At 34.6% G+C, this 26,117-nt stretch overlaps 1 protein-coding gene across 6 annotated transcripts in view; it reads left to right on the top strand.

Annotated features, from left to right (window-relative positions):
• Mthfd2l (methylenetetrahydrofolate dehydrogenase (NADP+ dependent) 2 like) overlaps positions 1 to 26,117 on the top strand; it is a 111,386-nt gene that overhangs the window by 50,707 nt on the left and 34,562 nt on the right. For 5 of the 6 annotated variants that reach the window (XM_048784846.1, XM_015499138.2, XM_048784847.1 and 2 more), the window contains one exon: positions 404 to 496. The exons of the other annotated variant lie outside the window; for it this stretch is intronic. In XM_048784846.1, the coding sequence (XP_048640803.1) occupies positions 404 to 496 (93 nt within the window). The remainder of the gene's footprint in view (positions 1 to 403; positions 497 to 26,117) is intronic. 6 annotated transcript variants of the gene reach the window in all.

The following is a 26,117-nucleotide window of genomic DNA, read 5'->3' as shown; positions in this document are numbered from 1 at the left end:
TTTTTTTTTTTTTTTTTTCTTTTTTTTTTTGATTATTGAGGATTTAGGGACACTTGACCACTAAGCCCACATCCACAGCCCTATTTTGTATTTTATTTATAGATAGGCAGGGTCTCACTGAGTTGCTTAGTGCCTCGCCATTGCTGAGGCTGGCTTCAGTGATCTTCCTGCCTCAGCCTCCAAAGCCGCTAGGATTATGGCCCTGCACCACCGTGCCTGGTGAAAGGTGCAATATTTTGGTTCATCCAAATCTCCTTATCTAACTTTTTCTCTCACGGGATTTAGACATGTCAAAACAATATTTTCTATTCTTAGGTAACATCCAAAATCCCTCTAGATTTAGAGCTTTCATAAAATTTGGAAAAGCACAATAATCATTAATGAAAACTCTTCTGTATTGCAGGTGATGCAACTGTCACCATAGCTCACAGATACACTCCCAGAGAACAACTGAAGATCCACACTCAGCTGGCAGATATTATCATAGTAGCTGCGGGTAAGTCTCTAGTGACTTATTTGGTAGAATGTCATCAGCAGAGTAATTCCTGCTCTAATTGTAGCACATAGCCAATCCCCAAAAAACAAATGCCAAATGTTTTCTCTGATATAAGGAGGCTGATTCATAGTGGGGTAGGGAGCAGGAGCATGGGAGGAATAGACAAACTCTAGATAGGGCAGAGGGGTGGGAGGAGAAGGGAGGAGGGAGGGGGTTAACAAGGATGGTGGAATGTGATAGACATCATTAGCCAAAGTATGTATGTGAAGAAACGAATTGGTGTGAACATACTTTATATACAACCAGAGATATGAAAAATTGTTCTCCATATGTGTAATGCATTCTGCTATCATTTATTTTTTTTAAAAATCAATTAGAAATTAAAATAAAATAGAACGAGGCTTCCAAAAATAAGCAATAATGACAATAAAAACAAAAACAAAAGAAAAAATCAGTGAAGATCAGTAATGTATTGTAGCTGAGGGGAAAAGTGAAAGAAAACTGTACTTTCAAGTTTGTCAATGAAAATAGAAGGTCCAGGTAAGAGGAAAAGATAGACAACCACTATACTGCAATGGCCACATACACACTGAAGAACTCTTTTGCCATCTAAGACTTTAAATGGAAAGTTGATGGACTAGACCATGTTCAAAAGAGCATCTGGATGTTGTTTCCACAAAGAATGGCCTAGGAAACTTGGTCCATTGAACTGTGAATGTTTGGTCTGGAAGAAAGAAAATATGACTTAGATACAGAGTTTTTGTTTTTTAAATATATAGGATAAAAAGACCCAAACACAAACCTTAATTATAATAAGAGCTGCTTTAAGTAGCCAGTTCTTGATATAGTGAATTTCCTCTCATTTCATTGATCAGGTAGATAAATAATATAAATAGGATATCATAGAGAATTATTTGTCAGTGTTTTTTAAATAAACTTTTGTCCCATTTTGAATGTAAAGAGTATTCTATCCCTTTTTAAACATTAAATTTTAATAGATCAAATACCATAACTAACATCACACATGAACAGCTGTAATTATTATGAACATATGTTCTCTGGGAGAGGTATTACATTCACTCTTTACTCTTTACCTATGAAGGGACCATTGTCAAGAATGTCCATGTATTGAATGTGGGGTTGTGCTAAGAATTTTAATGTTTTTTTCCAGTTCTAAGATTCTGTTATTTTATATTCATGTATAAAATTTATGAAATATAATGTGTTTATATATATTTCTTTATCACAAAAATGTTTAAATTTTTGCTATTCTACAGGGTAAATTAGCAAGAAAGATATTTTGAAATTTAGAAAGGACTATAGTATAGAGGTCTTATGTGTGACTAAGTCAACTATAACTCTTTAGAGATATTGTATTTTTCTAATTTTATTAAACATAAATATTTTTGAATAGCAAAGGGAGTGTTAAATTCATTCATTCATTCAATAAACAATGGACACTTGCTATGAAGTAGTTTTTATAAATTGTAGAGATGCAGAAATGAATACAAATGACAAAAATCCCAGCCCTTCCAGAACTTATATGTTAGTGTGAGAGCAAATAAACAAACAATACAATATAATATCAGGTAGTAAGAAGTACAATAACAGATTGAGTGAATTTTTGCTTTAGCCAAGGCTGTGTAAAGGAGAATTGATTCCTGAGAGGCAAGCATAGAAACAGAAAAGTTATTGCAATTTTACTTAATGTATCCAGAAATTTCCCTAATACGTTTTATATTTGAATATACCGAATGATTATACTGTTATTCTATCTTTACCCTTGCCATGTAGTATTTCTGCATTGAAGATGATAGTTATAATTTTTGCTTCAGCCAAGGCTTGAAGGATTGCTTTAATGGGGTACAATTTTAGGTAGATTAATTAGTGAAGATCTTTCTTAGGAGGTGATCTTTTGAATAGAGCCCTTGTCCTGGCCTTTCTCCATTTGCCTATCTGATCCAATTTTTCCCTTTCCCCACTTTGGCCCCAGGAGGCTGACTAATGAGGACTAATGTGTTTCTCAGCCACTGGCTCCTGGCAAGGCTTGGAACCTTTCAGAGATTCAAGGGAGGAGAAAAAGATCAGGCCAGGAAAATTTTCTCTCTTATATTTCTACCTGCTTTCTAACACTCCCCCCATGTCCTGCTGGGGAACCTCTGGGAGGGGTTGTGGCTCTCAGTGGGCTGCAATAAATCAGTTCCTTCTACCTGCCCTTTCAGGCTTAGGGATGGTAAAGGCTTCCTCCTGTTTCTAATCTACTAGTGCCTTGACAGCCCATTTTTCTCTTAATCCTGAACATACCCCCTGTAAAATTCCTTTAGTAATTTCTCTTCATATAATGGTCTAAGGAGTAATCCATGTCCTGCAGGGATACTGACTGATGCAGATTTATATGAGATGAAGAAATAAATCAAAGAAACATCTGGGAGAACATTCCTACCAGGGGAAGAACAAATACAAGAGTCTTTAAAGAGTAGCATGCTTAGCATGTTCCAGAACACAGATATTTGAGAGTTTATCACATTATTCTGATTTTTATTAAGCTCTAGTAAGTTATGAGAGAGACTCATAGGAAATGCTCTTAGGAAAGTAGCCAAGGTTTGTTCATGTGGGACCTTGAGGGCCAAGGTGAAGACTTTGATAGAAGCCAAGAGTGACAGAGAGTAGGAGATGAACAACTTGTGTTTTTAAAGGTCACCTAGGCTATGTAAAGGAGAATTGATTCCTGAGAGGCAAGCATAGAAACAGAAAAGTTATTGCAATTTTACTTAACAGATCTAGAAATTTCCCTAATATGTTTTATATTTGAACATACCAAATGATTATACTCTTCTTCTGTCTTTACCCTTGCCATGTAATATTTCTGCATTGAAGATGATAGTTATAATTTTTGCTTTAGCCAAGGCTTGAAGGAGAGCTTTAATCACTTTGCTGCTGATCAGATACTGTTACTTTCTAGACTTTAAATTTGAACTGATGATTATTTACAAACTATGAAGGGAGAGTAAAAGTTCTGGAAGGAATTAAGTTTGATGAAGAGAATAAATGTTTAAATTAGTTTCAACTGAATTTAATTTATTTTTGTATTCTTAAGTATGACTTTTTCTGGAACCCAAAGGAGGGAAGAATTGAGCTTGCCAAGTGAACAAAAAGAGCCAGAAGGATTAGGGGTTCCTGGGTGTAACCATGTTGAGGTTCTCGACTTAGACCAGCCTACTGTGGGTGTTCTCTTACCACCAGAGGGCTCTAGTACAGTGAGGAGCTGTTTTGAATGTAGCTGGGTTGGCCACACCACAGCCTGCCTGATCCTGGCCAGAAGATATTTTGAGGGAAGACAGTGGGATCAAGGCCTGTTCTTGGCCTTGTTTTCCACCTTTAATGCCTCTCACCAGATACAAAGATGTGCTGAATGTTGGAGTAAAGCTCTGTAAGCAGCCTTGCAATAATCCTGAAGAAAAAAGGTTTGGTTAATGGGAAATTTTAGGACAGAAAATTATTAGAAGTAACTAAAGATCACTAGATTTCCACTTCATTAATAATCATCTTGAGAATTTAAGAATAAAACATATAGGAATTAGTAAATTAAAGTGAAATTACAGAGAAAACATGAATTGGTGTGAAAAACAGATTCCACATAACCAGACAATAGGAACAAAGTATCACCAAAATGACCACGTCATGCTTATGTGTGGGAAATGAACAAATACAATTAGCAGTGGGTATTAAAGAGGGAGATAGTGATCTAATGGCAGAGGTAGCTGGAACAGGGAGGGCTGGACCACTGTCATAACTGGAATGTCAGCATATATGGAAGCAGTCCCATCTAGGAGAAGTCAGGAAGAGTAGAAGGAGGAGGAGTGCATGATGTGTCAAAAAGATTGATAATGTTTGAGAGATGATGGTGAAGAATGTGGTGATGAAATCTTGAATTGGGCTTGGAGAAGAACAAAGTAAAAGAAAAAATCATAGCAAGAAGATCCTGAGGCATGAATAATATTAGCTTACATTAATATTAATCTCACTCTTCCAGTTTCTCATAGTAATATATATATTATATATTATTTTATATATATATATATATGTATATATATATATATATATATATATATATTGTACTGAGGATTGAACCCACGAATGTCTACCACTTTTTTTTTTTAATTTTGAGAAAGGGTCTTGCTAAATTGCTGAGGATCTCACTAAATTGCTGAGGCTGTCCTTGATCTTGGGATCCTCCTGCCTCAGCCTTCTGAGTCACTGGGATTGGAGGTGTGCACAACGGTGCAGGTTCAAATCTTATATTTTTAACTATGTATCACTTACTTTTTAAACATCTCTCCACAAATAAATATTTAGTCTAAGGTAGAAATCCAGACTAAGGTAGAAACTCAGTTCTAAAATAGATATTTAGACTAAAGTAGAAGCTACAAAGGTATGCATAAAATTAGTTTCTATACTACTTTAATGAACCATAGATATAGCACTTAGTATCAGTTTATAGTTGTCTGCTATCTTCACTAGAATATAGCAGAATATTTTTTACGTTAGTAGGTAATACTTAGAATAATATCTGACACATAGTGGCTGCCCAATTAATGCGTGCTACATTTGTTTTGAGATTGTAACTGGAATAAAGACTTCTTCAGTTGATATAAACTTAGTTGATATGTTTTTAAGATCACAGTTTTTTTTTTAAAAATGGAACCATTATTCTAGTTATTTGTTGATCTATACAGTGTAGGATTATTTTCAGGAACTACTAAATATTCCTAGTTTGTCATTATAAAATAGTTAATAAAATCATAAAAGTATAATATTTGTTCATAAAAGAGTAGTCAGAGCATCAAGTGCATGACTGACTTTATGCTAAGAATAAGGGTGAAGAAAGAGTAAAGATTATTACAGACAGTTAACCACATGGCTGAACGAAAACTAGTAGCTGGGGGAAGGCCATGTGAACTTAGTATGAAGCTAACCATAAGAAGGGAAGGCTCGCTAGAGCAGGGCATCAATTCTAAGATTGCGCTAGAAGATCCTGGGCTATCTTATATCTCATGCTTCAAGGGAACTTGGGAATATCCCAAGTTTGTAAAAGTTCTTACAATGTACATTATCCAGGCAGGAGAAGCAAATTTTTTAAGATATTGTCCAAAGGACCTCCATGCATTTGATTCAATTCTCTGGAACTAACTTCATTCAGGAGACAACCTGCTGAGTCAGTGCCACTTGCATGTTAACTTCTAGATATGGAGTGGCATGGTCACAAAAGCTGGCATTTTGTCCACTAAGCTATCCCCTCCAGCATGATGAATGAACCTCCACAGTCGTAACTCTAGCGTCTCCATTGCAACACTTTTAATGACAGACACTGTAATATAAAACAAGGTAAATGGGCAATTCAGTGGAGTAATTTGGAATATTCAAATATACTTACTAGTCAAAAAATGCAAAGTGACCAGCTAGCTTCCTTTCACCTATTTTCCCACTGTATCATCAAGTATTGAATACACTCCCATTAAACATCATCCTAGATTTTTGCAAGAATTTTCCTCTTGTGGATTTATTCCTCCTTGGAGAAGGATTAGTAATGTTCAGAATTCCAGGACACTGAGGGATGCTGAGGTGTGGGGCATGGAAATAGTCTGCTTCGCCCTCTGGAGCTCATGCAACCCAGGAGCGGAACTTGCTCATTTACAGCCCCGGGTACTTTCTGAGTGGATGCCAGCACATTTCATGGCTTTACTAATACTATTGTTCTTCCCATATCCTGTTGCTCATTCTCCAGCTTGTCCCCTTTAGCAAACTCTGCTTCTCCAGTTCCTTCTTTCCTAAAGTTGTCACTTTTCTCAACTTTGTCAGTTATTTTTAATGGTATAGAGTAGCAGCAATGCACAGGCCACACTAAGGTAAGAATTCCAGGATTTAAGTTGTAACTCTACCCCTGATGAATTTGGTAACCTTGGTCAAGTTATCTCATCTCTCTGAACCTCAAACTTCATTGATATGGTGTGAAGAATAATAACCGTTCACACAGTATTGTTAAACTAGCCAGTTCACGTAAAGCGTGAAGCTCAGTACCTTGTGCATTGTAAATTCTCATTAAATTTTATGTGCTAATAAGTTATATGCCAGTCCTTCTTATGTTATTGGATATGAACACTTAAATAATAATTTAGAAATATTAAATTTACTGACTTTTAAGCTATAACTCAACTAAAGGGATGGATATACTTTTTTGATACTTTTGATATAAACATTGAATCAGAGTCGAGAGGATATCATACATATAAATAAATTAAACATAAGAGACCACCTTTATGAAAACTTTATTTTTACCTAAGATTTCTGATTTTACATAATGACATTAGTCTTTGTTTATAGCTGTGTATTTCGTTGTTCCTTGGATGAACTCCTTATTGCCTCTCCCTCTTTTGGAGCAACCTGACTTTGTGGAGCAATTGAGGAGGTGGACACACTTAGGTGAAGTGTTCTTTTCTTTCTGACTCCGACCCTTGCTCCTAGCCTCCCAGTCTCTATCTCTTGCTTCTACCTCAGCCCATTCCAGCTCCCGCACTTCATGATGAGAGCTTATTATGAACTAGGCAAAACATTTCTGATCCACAACAAGTTTTGTTAATGTATGAGAGGGCAGCTTGACTCTTGATTTTTCCCCCTTAATGTCAGTAATATATCCTTCCTGCCCAAACTTACAAAACATAGGCAATAGAGAGAGGGAGAAAAACTCCAAATCTGAACAAAGGTGAGCTGAGGTTAACAATGTGATGTTTGGCTTTCCACTATTTTATATTTTCATATAAACTCAAATATCTAAATATGTCTTTTACCCTGAACATACTACTTGCATTTGTAGCTCTTCGGTGTGTACATGCTTCTTCATAAAATGTTTTCTTCTTAAATATGATTTATTATGAGTCCAGAGTATCCCATGCTATGGATATAATATTATTTATTCACTCAGTTCTTGATTATTGGATATTTAGATGGTTTCCTGATTTTTACTATAATGAATAATTCAGTAAACAACTATGAACATAATTGTAAATACCTAAGGGATTTGCACAAGGGATGTATTTTATCGTATTAGTCTTAAGTTTTTTATTTGCTTAGTAATGGTTCCTTATATTCTCAAAATCAAGATTAACACTGAAACCTGTGTATAACAAAGGATACATATGTGTATATAATACTATGTCATATTTTATGTCTCATGTATATATTATTAAGCAACTTTAACAAAGGAGATAAGTGTGAAGGAGATAAGTGTGTGTCACTTGTAATCCATTCTTTAGGTCTATTATAGATCAGTACACTAAGCTCTAAGGACACAAGAGAAGGTGGCAGTTTGTGTATAAAGGGAAAGATCCTTGAACATGAGGGTGTTGTAGTAGAAGAAGCATGGTCTTTTAAGTAAGGAAGATTTGGTTTCAATTTTCTTTTGCTTTTTTCCTTTCCTTTTGTTTTTTTTTTTTTATATGCAAACACTCTACTGTGGATGACACCTCCAATCCCCTTTCAATTTCAATTTGAACATTAAAAATAATATATAACACTCTGGGCTTCATTTTCAGTTATTATAAAATGAAGGCAATAATCCCAGTGTTACAGACTTCAGTAAGAATTAAATACCTACTGTGTAATGGCTTTCCAGTGAATGTAGTTTTTCTTCCCTTCGGTTTGCTGTTGTCAGGACTGTATCTATGCCTAAAATTAAATTATGCGTTAATGAAAATATATGAAATTCTATTATCTTGTACAAAAATACATATTTTCTTCTTAATTTGCCTAAAAACTTTTTATTTTTTTCTCAATTTGTGCTAATTACAGGACTTTTGAAAAGGGGGTCAAAATCTCATTTCTGAGTGTTTTCGTTCTGTGGTCTCCGTACATGGTGAGAATAGGTAGTTTTTTTTTTTTGAGGTTTTTCTCTCTAAACATATTTACACTTCTGGTTTTTCATGACTAAAATAAGCACTAGTAGCAATATTGAAAAGAAATTCTACTGTAAAGAATAATTAGATCTTGGTCAGGTGTGGTTATGTATGCCTGTAATCCCGGTAGCTTTGGAGGCTAAGGCAGGAGGATCAAGAGTTCAAAGCCCAGCCTCAGCAACTTAGTGAGGCCCTAAGCAACTCAGTGAGATCCTGTCTCTAAATAAAATACAAAATGGAGTTAGGGATGTGGCTCAGTTTTTGAGTACCCATGAGTTCAATTGTCAGTACTACTACTACTACTACTACTACTACTACTACTAATAATAATAATAATTAGATCAAAGATTTTTCATTATATAGAAATATAAATTTACTTAGAAATATATTGTAAATAGCTGAATGCTATGTTGATTAAATATAATTTCTCTTGACTGTATATGTGTATGTCATGGGGTAGTAGGTGAGGTCCCTTTCAAGATGTCTCTAGCCCTTGCCATTTTCACTTTGTATGTTTTTATGGCTATACCTCTAACAAATTTGTATTATGAAATGTTTAAAATATGCGTAAAAGCAAAGAATGTTAGCACCTATATAATCACCACCTAGATTTGTCAGATCTGAATGTTTTATGCATACTTCAATCTCTACATACTGTATATTCCTACAACTTGCTTTGTTTTGATAAATATTATGATTTGGAGATCTTCCCATGCTAATGTATATGTCACTAGTTGTGTAATACTCAATTGACTACCCATTTTCTGTTAATGGGAATGTATTTATTTCCAATTTATTGCTATTATAACTACTACTGTAGTGTAAGTCTGTACATGTCTCTTTGGGCTCATTCACTTATTCAACATATACTAATTTTGCCACTAATATATATTAGGCCCTATATCAGGTGTTAGAAAAAACAAAGATATATAAAGTTTAGTTCCAGAGCTTAAGAAGCTCAAAAATTAGCAGAGGAGAAAGATGTATAAACAAATCAGATTAAGTATTATTTTTAATTTTTATGAATTTTTCTCTTATTTATTTATTGTTTCTTTTTAGTCACGCATGACAGTAGAATCCATTTTGATATAATTATTCAAGTTTAGAATATATCTTATTCTAGTTAGGACCCCATTCTTGTGGATGTACATGATGGTGGGATCCATTGTGATGTTTTTGTACATGTATATAGGAAAATTATGTCAGATTCATTCCACTGTCTTTCCTTTTCCTGTTCCCCTCCCATTTATTCTTCATTGTCTAATCTACTGAACTTCTATATACCCCCCCTTTATCATGAGTTATCTTTTACATATCTGATAAAACATTTGACCTTTGATTCTTTAACTGGTCATTTCACTTAGGATGATAGTCTCCAGACCCATCCACTTGCTGGCAAACATCATAAAGCCATTCTTCTTTATGGCAGAGTAATACTCCATTGTCCAAATGTGTTCTATATATCACATTTTATTTTTCCATATTTATATAGCATTTATACTGTTTATAAATAATAATTTGCCAATAAAATATTGTGTGTGTGTGCGTGTGTGCGCAGACTTGTGTGGGTCCATTGAGAGAAGAACAAAGGGAGTATAACCAGAGAGAGAGTGATGGTTAGATTCCATTGACTGTAAATATTATGATTAAACTGAGTCCATCTCACAGAATGAACAGAAATTCAATAAATAGAATAAAAGAGAACAATATGTCTGGTAGCTTAGGCCTATGAATATATCAAAAATATTAACTGTGCCTGTGTATGAGTGATGAAAGATGAAGCTGAACATTTAAGAGGGCTCCAAACAGCATTATAATTAACAGATTTGGATTTCATCTGTAGGTCATTAGCAACCTGTACATAGTTGTGAGCACTAAAATAACATGATTAAGTTAAGTTTTAAAGAGGCCTCTGGGCAGGTATGAAACTGGAAGTAATATCAGTGTGGCTCTGAACTAAAACAAGAGTACGTGGAAGTGAGGAGAAACAAGAAGCAGTCTACAAAGATATACTGGCTTCAGAGTGTTACCATTAACAAGGAACCACATAGAAAAGAAGCAAGGTTTTCTAGAAGTCAAGATGAGTGGGTGGAAGGAGATAATGAGTAAACTTGGAATTGTTCAGTTTGAGACCCTTGTGGTATATTCAGATGGAAAGTCCAGTAGAGGGTTGAGATATATGGATTTGGGCATGGGAGAGAGCTCTGGGATATAGTGATGGATTTAGAAGTTATTAACATCCAGTGGACCTGGAGGCATGGATAAAACCATTTAGAATAAGTTTGACTTAGCAGGATGCCTGGCTCATAATGCTCAATAACAATGGCAATTATTATTGGCTTTGAAGATGTCAGATGAAAGGACCCAGGGCAATTTTGGTTCTTTTTTCTAAGACCCAGGGCTATTTTGGTCCTTTTTTCTATACCAGTAACTGGCCCATAAACCAGTCAATGCTTTTTAAAATGCATAGATGAAATCATATCCATGATATTCTTTCATTGAAGGAGAGCTAGAGGCTTTATTTTGTCACCAATAAAGACATTTTACTGAAGTGCCCAAAGTCGCAATGATTATATGATACACCCGAAACCATCTTCATCTTTCCCTTTTCTAAATTAGTGCTGAACACTACTATATAACCTCAAATTAATCTCAAATTGTGATAGCACAATTTGAGATTAATTTGAGGTTATATAGTAGTGTCTTCTGCTACATTATCTCTTCACTCTTCAACTTACAGTAAAGTATTCACATCAATTTCAGCCTTTATGGCTACATGGAATACAGGCTGTACTCTTTCTCATACAAGTAACAACAGAATGCCTGTGTATAAGGTTTATATGCTAGGCACTGTTCCACCAGCCCTATGGGTTGTGAATTCTCTCTGTGACTCATAACCTAATTGACTTTTCTAAGATCACCCACCAAAACCAGTGCAAGATTTCATGCAGTGTTCTAGCCAAAACATGGCACTGGCTCCAACGAGAGTCCAGGTCCCTTAAAGGCAAGGTGTCTCCTGCTGCCTCTGAGGCTTTCAGCATGCAGACTCTCCCCAAGAGGCAGCAAGCAATACACTTCCCCTCTGTCCATATGATTAACTTCTGTTAGGGAGGCAGAGGGCAAAACAAAGCTCCCATTAAAGCCTATACCAGCGACTGGCCCTAAGCCAGTCAATGCTTTTTAAAATGCATAGATGAAAGGATTTTAAAACCTTGGGAAAGCACACTTTCACCCTCTGCCAACCAAATTTTTCTACAGTCTTACCTTTTTCCAGTTATTTTTCCATTGTACCTAGAGAACAGTTCTTCTGGGTCTTAGACAAAGATCTAAGAACATAGTCTTTAGAGAGGTCTTGCCTGCTTCCAGTTGCCAAGGGCATGGAATCCTTTAGGCATACTACAGTGGAGGCTCTCAGATACCTGTCCTAGGCCACTCCATCCCACCACATGAGGGAGACTGGGCAGCATCTACTCGCTTGGGGTCACTCCCTAAGCACACATGCCACCTACCCTCCTGTAGGAGCCTCATAGAATGAGTTTGTTTGTTTATGTGTGGGAGTTGACGTGTTTGAAGTGTGTTGGTTGATATGGTAAGCTCTCTAGCACTACCTTTCGCCTCTGTATAACCAGTGCCAATGAATGATAGCCTATTTTTGCCTTAGTATTTCCTTTGTGTAAAAAAAAAATGCTCTTTATCTGAAGCTTTGGCATTTTATACCTGCTTTTCCCTACAACCCCAATCTTTATCATTTTTAAAAGAATTATATGAGTATCAATAGAAAATCATCTTTGATAACCCAAAATATATCATATCATAGAGACAAATTCATATCCTAAAAGCAGGATGAATTAACTTCATGAATGTTGAAGCTTTTTCATGTGTAACCTTAAGTTTTATTAATAAATGTATCTAACAGCCTGAATTTCCTGCCTGCATTTTCATGGCATGCATGTCAGATTTGTCACGACAAAGCCATTCACTGCCTTTATCTTATTTCAGTTGAATTTCCCTTATATGGCTTGACCAGATTATTCTTTTTTTTTAAGAGAGAGAGAAAGGGGGAGGGGAGAGAGAGAGAGAGAGAGAGAGAGAGAGAGAGAGAAAATTTTTCAATATTTATTTTTTTCGTTATCAGCGGACACAACATCTTTGTTTGTATGTGGTGCTGAAGATCGAACTCGGGCCGCATGCACGCCAGGCGAGCGCGGTACTGCTTGAGCCACATCCCCAGCCCCTTGACCAGATTATTCACTGGACCTGTTTGTAGCAGTCTTCATTCTCACAGCCCATTGTCTCTTCATGATATCTGTATACAACACAGAGTTTGGTTTTACTAATCATGGACTTCTCATGTTTGTTTTTTCACTACTTGAATATTTTCTAAGGCAAGAAGAAATTGTTTTCTCAGTCTTTTGTGGTTTTTGATCCTGGATTTCTTGGAACATCTATTGACTTATTCACTCTTATCTTTTAAAAACGAAGACCTGAAAATTGAGGTGCTGCAGTCTATGGATGTGCTCTGTAATTTTTTTCGGGTCAGTTAGTCTATTGTCTGTGAATTTATTCTTCTACACCTGTTCTGTCCATTCAACAATCTGGAGGCTTTTCTCAGGCAGCTCATACTGGGGTCTCCATACAAGTATGGATTAGAAGCTTTCTCTCCACCCTGCTAGTAAAGGATTATCTCTGAATTGAAAACAGGATAGGTTCTGGAATATCCAATTCATATGGAACAGAATATAATTTTTTTATATTATAAAAATATAATGAAGTTATATTTTTCCCAGTGTATCAGTAGATGATTGAAAATATATTTCGAGTTATTTGTGCCATTTATGGATATATTCCTTGAATATTATCACTCAATTCAATAAGTGACTCAAAATGCTGTAGAGGAGAATTAAGACAGTATCTGAAGAAGGGAATTAAGCATTAATTAGTAGGGAATACTGAGAATTACAGTGGGACAGCATTGAAGTGACTCTTACTGAATCATGATCTCTACCAGCCAGGAGTAGGTCTTATTTATCTTTGTATTTCTCAGGCCTAGTGAAGAAGTTTGCTCTTGGCAGTAGAAACTTACCATTGAATGAATGAATAAATGTCCTTCTTTAGAAGTTAGGTGCTTATCTTGGTTTAAGTTTTTTTTCTAGAAGGTGGGAGAGTCTTTATAGGGTCTGATAATCTCTTTAGGGCCCATTTAGCCTTAGATTCTCTTTAACACCTTGTTTGGGACTATTGCACTTCATAAAGGCGTAATATGGCATTGCATCAGTGCCTTGACTCAGAGCTTGCACCTGCAGAGTTCAAATGTAGGGTAGGGAGAAGAAAGAGAAACAACCCAGAGAAGATGACTGTCTTCAATGAATGAACTAGAAAATACTACTGCTTTACTTTCTAGTGTGGGTAGGCATATGAGCCCTTCTGGAGGTGAAGTCATCATTCCTGTGGTGTGTGCAGAGTGTGCTGTTGCTGAATGTTTCTTCTAGGCATGTGTTGACTGGCAGAGTGAAATGATTTCATTAGAATAGTAAGAATTCCTCCATGTGTACTTTCATTTTTTAAGTTACTAAGATATCACCCCTAAATTTTAAATTGTAAATAAAAAACACATGAATGTGTTTGACCTTCCTCTACTTTATGATACATTTTATGTGGACTTCTGATATGTTTTATTACAGTGCATTTTAGTTTTTTTCAATCATCCTCCATAGAGTACTTTCTAAGTTCCTGAAAAGGAGCTCTGTCAGTGATTTTTGTTCTCTAAATGGGAGCATAATGTCTCATTGCATGTCTATTGGGCTGTATGAGAAGAGATTGTTATGGTAGGATAAGAAGTCAATCATTGAATTCCTTGACGAATTTTAGGGAAAGTCTTGAATTTTTCTCAAATTTGCTTTTGTTCATTTTTTAAGACAAGCATTTGACTTATTTAGATATTTTCTTTTATACATTTGTTTTAAATAAACTATTTTACCTCAAAAAATATTTCTTTGACTTACATAAATTCATCTCAGGACTGTTCAGGATTTCTTTCTCTGCATATCTTCAGTATTTCTGAATGAACATGAACTTATTGCCCTTATTCTTTGGTTTTTGCATCACAAAATGTGGTATAACAAACTATTAAAAAAAATTCTCCCCAAAGCTTGTAGGCAAGGTAACAGAGACACCCATTAAATCTCTAGGAGTACAAAGAGATTTTTTTTAATGCTTATTTTGTTCTTGACTTTGACCTGTACAGTAACCTCACCTATAATAATGTACTCAGTGAAATATGACCAAATTCTGTATAATAATATCATTTTATGCTTTGAGAAAACGAAATTAGAAATAATATCTTTGAGTTTGTTGATAGAAAAGACAGAAAAATCCTCTTGCTACTAATTTTTCTAACTATTTTTATGTGATTGTTAAATATATTTGGCTCTGTGGGAGAAAATCCCTCTCCCTATTTGTAGATGATGAGGTCTCAAATGAAAAGCAAGATTATTCATTATATTTATCATGGTGCTTTCAAATATGCTAGGAAATGTGGGTTAGTTCTTAGACCATATCGATGGACAGGTATGGAGGTCTTTGTCTGCTGGTACCGGGGTGCACATCTTAAACCCAGCAGCTTAGGGGGCTGAGGTAGGAGGATTTCAAGTTCAAGACCAGCCTCAGTGACTTAGTGAGGCCCTATGCAAAAGACCCTGTCTCAAATAAAAAGCAACAAGGGCTGGGATATAGTTCAGTAGTAAATTACTCTTGGGTTAAATTTACCAGTATCAAAAAGAAAAAGAAAATGAGTTAGAGTGCTTGATGATCTGTACTGGACAGGAAGATAGCAAAGGCACTCAGGCAAGTTATGGTGGATTTGCATTAGCCCTCTGGAATAGGCTGTAGTTTGATTTCAGGCAACTTAGTAAAAGCAGTATATCCCACTGAATTTAACAGCTTCTTTACCAGTCTGATTTCAGACTATGTTATAAAGCTACAGTAATCAAAAATAATATGGTACTGACATAAAAACGGACACCAGTGGAACAGAATGGAGACCCCAGAAGCAAACCCATACATTTATTATCAACTGATCTTAGATGAGGGTGCCAAAAATATACAATATAGAAAGAATAGTCTCTTCAAATAATGGTCTCTTTGAAACTGAATATCTACATGCAAAACAGAACTAATTGGACTCTTAAACCATATGCAAAAATTAAGTCAAAATGGATCAAACAATTAAATGTAAGACCTGAAATTGTAAAACTCCTAGTGAAAATGGGAAAATATACTTGATTGATATTGTCTTTGGCAGTAATCTCTAGTTTTTGACACCAAAAGCATACACAACAGAAACAAACATAGAGAAGTGCAAACCAAAAATCTTTTGCATAGCAAAGGAAGCAATCTAAGAAATGAAGAATGTAATTTATGGAATGGGACAAACACTTTGCAAATCATATATCTGATAAGGCATTATCATCCAAAATATATTAGGAACTCAAACAACTGAATAGAAATACACACACACACACACACACACACACACACACAGAGATTAAAAAATTGGCAAAGGACCTGAACTGACATTTCTCTAAAGAAGACACACAAGTGGCCAGAAACAGATATATGAAAAGAATATAGACTATTATGAAGCCATACTAAGTAGAACATTTTACTATTTGTGACCATATTAATGAACCTAGAAGACAATAAGCTAAGTGAAATAAGTCAAACATAGAGGAACAAATAGTACATGTCCCATTTATATGTGGAGTCTAACAAACATAAACAAAGTAAGCAAAAAAACTATATTTTAATAATCTCAGACATTACATTTACCAAAATCTGTCATCCATTCTGATTTAAAAATTAAAATAATAACAACTCAGCAATCTGGGAATTGAAGGGAACTTCTCTACCTGATCAAGAGCATCTGTGGAAACCTTATACCTAGCATCAGATTAATGGCAAAGAAAGAATGCTTTCTCCTAAAATCAGCAACAAGACAAAGATATTCCCTTCAAACATTGCTATTGGTGATTCTATCTGGTGCAAACAGGTGAAGAAAAGTAATCTAATGCATCTAGATTGGAAAAGAACTTTAAAATTTATCTTCTTTTTCAAGCAACATGATTGTGGAAAATCTAATGGAATCTACAAAAATATCTAATAGAATTTAATTAATCTAGCAATTTAAGAATTCTTTAAGTTTAAAGAATATATGGTCAATATAATAATGTAATCATTAAGTTGGACATGGCGGCATATTCCTATAATCTTGGCAACTTGAGAGGCTACAGCAAGTTTAAGGCCAGACTCAGCAATTTACTGAGAGAGACCCTGCTTCAAAATTAAAAACAAAACAAGCTGGGGTATAGTTCAGTGATAAAGTACCCTGGGTACAATCCCAGTACAAACAAACAAACAAAAATGTAATCATGAATAACTAGGTACTCACCTCTCCAACCCAAGGACTAGAATATTCCAAGTAACTTACATCTGGTATGTATGGGCTTCTCTCTTATTTCATCTCCATGTTTTAAAAACATCTCAATGTTTTTTATATATTTTATATTTCATAAGTATATAATTTAGATGAAGGAGTGAGGAAAAATTAGAAGATAAAAAACACATTCATCTAGTAAAAAAGATAAGAATTTGGATTAAGTTTGAGAGATACTTTATCTGTATCTGTAATTCTAATATATTAAAGGGAAATAGATTCATAGCTAAATTGTTTAACATTTTTGAAGTACAAACTTAAAAAAAACACTCAAAGCAAATATGCCAAGTGTTTACATTGGTTATACTTAAGTAGTGGTAATGGGGGTGGAGTTCCCTCTCCTTTTATTGTTTTTTCTACTTTCTATATTATTTCTTTGTATACATTATGCACTATTTTCTATACTATTTAATTTTTACTTCGTGCTGTCACTGTGGAACCAATCATGTCAAAACTTACTGGCTAAAATTAATACTCATTGTTAATATAACTTTTAAATCTGTGCCTTGATGGGGTATTAACATACTAGGCTGGCCCCCCTTTGTCCATTATTGATTTATTGTTATAAATTGAACAACTTGTGTGTCTGGAGTCTTATGGGGGCTCTGCTCCTACATAGGCTTGTTTAAAGCACTGTAGCTATTGTATGTGTATCTACTCTTCATCTTGTGATCAGCATATAAATCCTAAATGTGTCTTTCTAATGGTAATGGCAGAAGTGCCAGAAGGCAAGTAGAAATATGTAGGACATCTTGAGGGTAGGCTTAGAACTGGTTCATTGTCATTCCTCTCTTATATATTGTTATGCTATGTAACAAATTAACTTCTATAGCCAGGCTTAGATTCAAAGTGTGGAAATTCTTAACTCTTTAATAAAAGGAACTGCAAAGTCACATGGCAAGAAGTTTGATAGTGTGTATGGGATAATTGGGACTTTAATGCAATATATTACATATTTAATGACTTAATATATAAGTATATATGCATACATAAGAGAAAAGTTTTATCAAAAATACTTAACCTTATCACATGTCTTGCCCTTTGGTATATGCCACGCTATATTATACTAAGCTGTGTATTTTTTAAAAAATGCTAGTTGCCAATGGATTGTTTCACAGTTCATTTTCTGTTGCTATAACAAAATGCCTGAGGCTACAAAATAAAAGAAGTTTATTTAGCTCACATATTGTATTTGGAAGACTAAAAGCTCCTGTTCTGGTGGCCCCATCTCTTTGGTCTCTGATGAAAGGCTCATGGCAGAGGTGATAAAAAAGATGGAATTTTGTGCTGAAGAAATCACATGACAAGTTAGGAAGTAAGAGGGTTTCAGAGACCAGGCTTTCTCTTTTTCTAACAACTTTCTTTCAAGAACTAGTTGGGGTCTTATATTAACTATATTAATCCCTTCCAAATGTGGTGCCAACAGTGACCTAACCACCTTCCATTAGCCTCATCTCTTATATGTTGCCACACTGGGGACAAACTTTCAGCTCATGGACCTTTGAAGGACACATTCAAACTATAGGACACCCCTCTCCTCCAAACTTTATTGACTTTTTCATTAATAATCTGAACATTTTGTTGGAAGCGGTAGAAACTCAAGCTTAATCTACTTGAACTCTTCTTTTGTATCCCCTGATATTTTATTTACTATCAAGACATAGTGAAGATATTTAGTTTCCACTGATGTGTTTCTAAACTCACCTCCACTGAAATGGCCATCATCTCATCTGGTCTTTGGCCAACTGGCTATGCACTCATCCACAAAAGTGTCCCTTATTTGTATCTGTATGGCCCTTTTGTATCCAATTTCTTTAAGCTCTCTGCTCCTTCAATGGCACCCTTGTATATACAGACCCTATGAAAACGTTGAAGTCATCTTCCTAAGCTGTGTTCCCATCCATTTAATTATTTGAGATCACTCAGTTTTCCTGCATAAGTTATAGGGAAAATACCTCTTTGTTTTTGGATATCCCAAGTCAATATTGAGATTTGGTTAACTCTCCAAGACACAGCCTAAGGTACATTGACAAGGGAATCTCTTACCCTGGGAACCTCTGAAGTTGAAACTTAGACCTTTTCTTCTCCAAGTCTCCTGACCTTTCTTACTAAACCTTTCACTTTCTAGTTTGAGTTCTTTTGTCCTTATAATGCACTATAATTTTGAAATTCTGAAGCTAGAGAGTTTTTTCTTCTTTGCCATGATCCACTCAGCATCAACAAAGGATACTCAAGTAGGGGCAACTGGAGATGGAGAAAAACACAGAGATGTTATCAAGTAAAGCTGGGGCCAGGTGGGACACTGCACTCTGATGGAGGAGCAGTGACCCAGAACTAGCTCCACAAGTTTATTATATAGAGTCTCATAATTGTGAAGTTAAACTATAGGGGCATTGTAAATTATTTAAGGCTTTTGAGTTGCCAGAGGCTTCTTTGTGCACTAAAAATTTACAGAGCTAGAAACAAGTTTTTGTTTTTGTTTTTTTGTTTTTTTGTAGCTATCCTACTATTACAGTGTTAGGAACATTCTACTGCACTCAGGAAACCCATGGTCCTGGGACACCTGATAGCTGTTAGCATCAGAGCCAAGAGTCAACTGATATCACCCTTTCCTTTGGCAAAAAATAATTCCCAGGATTGCCTTTTGACGATGACTGGGGACTCATCCATTCTCTACATCTCCCCCTTTTTTTAATTTTTTTAACTAAAATCCATGCTAGTCTACTTGGAGGTGTTGGAACTGGGATTGGATGAACTTGCAGCTAACAGTGAGAAAAGAATACAGAATTAAAACAAAGGAAATACTCTATGAGACAACATGCAATATGTTTTAACATATTCCAAGGATTGAAACCATTTAGATCATTTGACAACTTTTTTTTCAAAATTGGTAGGAGATAACATAGGAATCTTACTTTTTTATATGATTTAGATGTAGTGGTACAGTTGTAAATGATATAAACTAACATTGTTAGAATTCCAACTTATTAATAGATGCATCTTTACTTTTTCAATCCCATTGGGAGTTTGTTTGGATAGGTGTTACACCAATTAATTGATAAGCAACATGGCATTGTAATTGTTATCTGATTTTAAGACTCTGTATCTGATCATCTAAAACTCATTATGGTAGCTCCTAAAGCATTTAATTTACCTTCAAGTTTATTGTCAATAGTCTCCTGATCTCAGAGGGATCTTGAAGTATTTTATGCCAAATCATTGATCATGGAGAATATTATATACCCATTTCCTTTGTAAAATTTTTAATCTTTTTTCTTTCTTCCCTTAAAAAAATAATCAGCTACCTGTTCTTTGTCCTGGTCTCATTTTTACCTCTGAATAAGGGAACCCTTACTGCTGTAAGGGGAAATAGATGATAACTACTCTGGCTGCTTGAGGTTAAGAGGGAGTGATATAGAGCAAGCAGTTTGGGTTTCTCTTTTAGGAATGTTTTGGGTCAGTTGAGGAGTCTATGGCAAAATTCTCATTTGGAGGAAACAGGTTGTAAAGTCATCTGAGAGGTTGGTGCTTCTATGAGAGAAATAAGAAGACATGAGTACTGGAATGAGATTAATAAAAATTAAATGTTGCAGCATCTGAAACATGTCAATGAATATCATGATGAGAGAAAGCAATAATTTTTTACTGGAAGTGCAAGAGCTAAGAAGTTGTTCCCATGACAAGGCTGGTGATGACATGGACTCTATTTGGGAATATACACCCTTAAGAATATTGTCAATAGCCTCCTGATCTCAGAGGGCTCTTGAGTGATTGCCAGAGTTATCAGAAATGTCAACAGAACACTTAGTTTTGAATGTCATAAATGTCCCATAAGATGTAGTTAAGATATCAAATGTCATCTGATTTTTATAAAATACCTTTTTATTATTTTAACCTCTGTGTTTAGTAGAGATCCCTTTATTTCTGTCACTTAGGGCTAGATAATCATTCTAGCAAAATTGCAAAATTGGTAGGAGATAACATAGGAATCTTACTTTTTTGTATGACTTAAATGTAGTGGTACATCTAAGATTAAGTCTGCCAATGTAGGAGGTTAGGAATATTTGTAGGCCTTAAATTGATTTTAAAAAAAAAGCTTTTGACTCTACTAGTCTTTTTTGATAGTTATTAGGCATTCCTATCTAAGAATCTTTTTTTCATATCCTCCAGCTTTATTTACTCTCAGTGGGGCTGACACAAATGTACATTTTAAGTTACAGTAAAATAACTATTGTATTTTCTTTAAAAATGTCCAGGTATAGCTGTACTTTGGTTATAACTAGTTTTGCTAGGTGTTTAAGACCAAGGTGGTCAAAATGACTTTGTTCCTATCGATTGTTAAGAGTCAGTTGAGTTTCCATAAAAGGTCATTTTTGTGAACTTGTGAGCTGTCTCTTAGTTCCTCCAGTGCCATACAGGATAAGTTAGGATCTTGTTGATCACGTGGCTTCTCTAGGAAGCATCAGGAATACTGTCCTCTTTAATGACCCTCCTCTTTGTAGCATGTGCATGGGTTGGCTTTTTTGTTCTCTAGGGTCTTATTGTTCCCCTGATCAGGTGATAAGGTGGTCCAGAGTTCCAAAATCCTCAGAGAAGTCCCCTTGTTTTCTGACTTCAAGCTGACTCAGAGGGCAAGAGCCAGTATTGGCTATTTTTGTTTTGTTTTGTTTTTTGGTATTGGGGATTGAACTCAGGGGCACACAACCCACTGAACCACATCCTCAGCCCGATTTTGTATTTTATTTAGATACAGGGTCTCACTGAGTTCCTTAGGGCATCACTAAGTTGCTGAGACTGGCTTTGAACTCACGATCCTCCTGCCTCAGCCTCCAGAGCCGCTAGGATTACAGATATGCACCAGCACACCTGGCGAAAATATTGGTTATTTTTTTTCTTCACACTTTCATCTTTGGTCTTTAAGTTTGGGTTTTAAACATCCAGCAAACCAGTTTCATCAGCCATAAAGTAGGAGTACTGGGGTTTTACATTTAATTTATATAACTTTACAGTTATTTACCTCTTCCATTTCACTGGGGTCAGTATTAGTACTGGAAGTTAGCCCTATACCCTGTTTGTTCTATTAGTGATGGCCTATTATCTTAATTTAACTTAGGTAGTTATATTAGAAGTTGTAATTGTGAAAGGCAATAACAACAGTAGTTATAAAAATATATTTTTATAAAAATAGTTTATAAAAATATTTTAAAAATTAACAAAAATAAAAACATGTTTGGTCCATAAATAGCTATGAACTGAGAAACATAATTTTTATAGTCCTAAACCTTTACTTTAAACTTTAGTTTGAAGAACATGACCTTGGTAAAATGTTCTTTTAAATCTATATTTTAAAGACTTGTCTAGTTGGAAGATATGAATACATCTAGTATATAATTAAGCCAATAAAAGCACCACAATTACACTGAGGTTTTTATACTAACCAAGTTTAGCTTTTAAAGAAAAATTTAGAATTTGTAGTGTAATGTAGTGTGATATTCTAAATAACAATTATTATTTAACCAATAATTCTTTTAAGACCAGTTTCTTTAAATAATAAAACTTAATGCAGATAAGAAATTATCTTGATAGGTAGGAGTAAATTAATGTTTTAAGAAATCCTGTTGTTACTTTAACACATCAAGGATTAAACTTTGGTTTATAGCAGTACGTTAAGATTTGACCTTAGAAAAAAGTCTGAAGTAACTTTAACTGATTGTGTTAATTACATATAACCAATTTAATTGCATACAAAAACTTTTTGAGATTTACCTTCCTCAAGCCTTCTGTAACTTACTTAGACATTTTGTAACTTTTTATCACACAAAAGACTTTTATATTGAAAAACATTTCTTTTTTGCTTTTCTTTCCATATTGAAATATATTTTCAAATGCATTCTGCTGTCATATATAACAAATTACAATAAAAAATAAAAGAATATAGTTTCATACCTAGAACTCTTTTATGTCTCTTTTTTAGCTATTGACTCCTTTTAAAATTTATACTTTGAAACAATCCTTATGAAATTTTGAATCTAGACAAATTCTTCCACTTTAATAACATGAAATATTTTGCTTTTTAATGGTACTTTAATTAAAACTTTTGTACTTTTTGTATATAAAATTATACCTGATAGAATTTTAACTCTTAGTAATCTTGTTTTTAGTGAAGACACAGAAACAAAGCAATCTCAAACTTTTTCTATTTATTAATGTATGAAAACACATTTATTGTTTAAATATATTACCTTAGGGGATTTAAGAAGTCAAAAGTACTTGATTTCATATTAGTAGTTGATATTTTAGTACTTTTAAGTTGGTAAATTAATGAGTCATTTTTATGTTTTTAACAAATACATTTATGAAGATTGATCCCATTTATGTTAAATCTAATTTACTCATTTTTAATTGTAAAAACCAGGAATCAGACAAGTGTAGTTAGCAGTATTAGCCATCCCTTCCCTGTTGAAGAAAAATCCTAGAAGCAATGGATATTATATTTTAGACATTTTATAGAAACCAACACTTTATTGTCTTACCATCTAGAAAAACTCATGAGTTAGTAACTTTAAAGACACCTTTACTCTCATTTGTTTACTTAATTTAAATTGAAACTTTTTTATGTCACATGATCATTTTTATTTAAATTATGATTAATGAGTTTTCATTTATCTATATGTCAGTTTTGATACCATTTACATGATATATGGACACAAATACATATGTAAACAGAACAATACAATACACAGGTGTGCACACATAAAACAGGTAGGAAACAAAGATCTTGTAGCTTTATATAGGTATATCTCCATAAGTAGGAGACAACATTACAGATGTTTATTAAAGCCTCTATTAGATTGAATCTATTAGAAAACAAGATAGAGTCTATCAGATTTTTACCTTATGACTTAAATGTAGGGCAGTCCTGCACAGTTGGAAATGCTAGATGTCAAGTCTAACAGTCATAGTGGACACTGAAATAAAAAGTTCAGGTAGCCACTTGTCCTTGATGGCTATCAGATTTATACCCAACACCACCATATCTATGTCCTTCATAGAATTTTGTAAAAGGAGATATTTTAATATATTTGAGAATCAACCCTTGAAAAAAAATTGGCCTCTGAAAAAAAGCAGAATACAAAAACCTCTATAATAGATAAATTAAGACTGATCAAAAATATATTAATTTAGGTGTACAGGATCAAATGTGAATTCACCATAAAATCATGAGCTAAAAAATATAGAATTAAAACACACAGGAGTTCTAAAACTAACACAGCCATAATTACTCTAGTAAAGGAGCATTTAGAACTTTGTTTTATCAGATCATAGCATACGTACCTTCCTTTTCTCTATTTTTTGTTCTTTTTAGTTATATTTGACAGTAGAATGTATTTTGACATACACTATACATTATATTCCATGTATACATACATGGAATATAACTTTCTACTTTCCATTCCTGTGGTTGTACATGATATGGAGTTACACTGGTCATGTTTTTTTTTTTTTATATGAACATAGGAAAGTTATGTCTGCTTTATTTGCCTGTCTTTTTTATTTTCATTCCCCTCCTCTTTCTTTTGTTCCTCTTTTGTCTAATCCAATGAACTATACCAGTCACCTGTAATGTTAGTGGGGAGCATAAGAAAGGAAGGCTGGTATAAAACCAAAATATCTTGATCTTTGTTATAATCTACTCACACAATTTGTGAGATTACAATTAGTTCACTGTACAAAATATCAATTACTGTCCATTTTTGTAATATTAGTATATCCTGTTAATAACACATAAGGAGACTGGACACATGCCTGCAAACCATACTGCAACATGAATTAGCAGTACAATCACTGGTTGGATCTATAAGCGATTGACTAGTAAAGTTAACAAGATGCAAAGCAGTAGTTAGACGCCATAAATCCTTCTAAATGACTCTTGATTTTGTGGTCAAAATATTACTAACAAACCCTCCAGGAGTCATGAATTTATTATAAGGATGTGCTAAATCAAACTTATGACACCAGTCTAGGACAAATGACTCAGACTGGAAAATATTATGTCTTACAGGAACTCAATTAGCACAATTTAGTCATTGAGGAAAAATACCTAGTTCTGAAGTGGTGGAATTTGGACAATAAGGAGATGGAGAGTGTTTGATAGAGTCCTTATATGTGGAGTTAGGAAACCTTATTTTAATAATAGTTTGTATATATATTATCAAATCCCAAGGACTGGAAACTATAGCAACACACATACCACCATAAGATATCATATTTCTGGGACGCTTCTAAGCACCCAGTTTTTTGATGAATAGACAAACAATTAGGAATATCAGCCCGATATTCAGAATAAGTGTAATTAAAGTAATGAGAGGGAATAATATGAAAGTCAGATAGAATCAGTCTAGATATTTAAAGAATGTGAAAGCCTTGAAATCCTCAAGTAAAGGTTTTCAAGGTGAAGAAGACTTCTATATATGAGATCATTTTCTCCCTATGCTATAGTGCTTAGGGAGGAAGTTGTTAAGAATGCAGAGTGGGGCTGGGTACAATGGCACAAGCCTGTAATCCCAGTGGCTCGGGAGGCTGAGGCAGGAGGATCAAGAGTTCAAAGCCAGCCTCTGCAATTTTCTGAGACCCTAAGCAACTTAGTGAGACCCTTTCTCTAAGTAAAACACAAAACAGGACTGGAGATGTGACTCAGTGTTTGAGTGCCCCTGAGTTCAATCCATGGTACCAAAAAAGAAAGAAGGAAGCAAGGGTGCAGAATGCCAGCAAAGATAAGAAAGATAATCAGCCATTTAGGTCCACAGAGGCCTGAATTTAAAAGTGACACTTTATTCTGTTTTTTTTCTTCTTCTTTCTCTTTGGTCTTAAACTGGTTTTGGATCTCTTGCAAGCTCTGTAAGCATCCTCAATATACATTTTAAATGCAAGCCTAGGAGAGATAAAGATAGAGAACTGGCAGAAGTAAGGAAAGCTGCTGTTCTGAGCTTGAGAGGCAAAACCTTACCAGTCTCCTAAGGTGTGTTTCCTTTGGAGATACAGTTTATTAAGGAATATTTCCTTTGGAGACCCTGGGCAAGACTCATTGACACAATTTAAAAATTTAGCAAGTTGATGACTTTTGATGGGATAACTTCAAGCTTTAAGCATTACTCTAAGCATTAGCACATAGAGGGTTTTT

The sequence above is a fragment of the Marmota marmota genome, unplaced genomic scaffold, assembly GCF_001458135.2.
Source record: "Marmota marmota marmota unplaced genomic scaffold, marMar, whole genome shotgun sequence".
In the NCBI taxonomy this organism is placed as follows: domain Eukaryota; kingdom Metazoa; phylum Chordata; class Mammalia; order Rodentia; family Sciuridae; genus Marmota; species Marmota marmota.
Note: the sequence above shows the minus strand (reverse complement) of the source record. Positions and strands in the feature narration are given on the sequence as shown.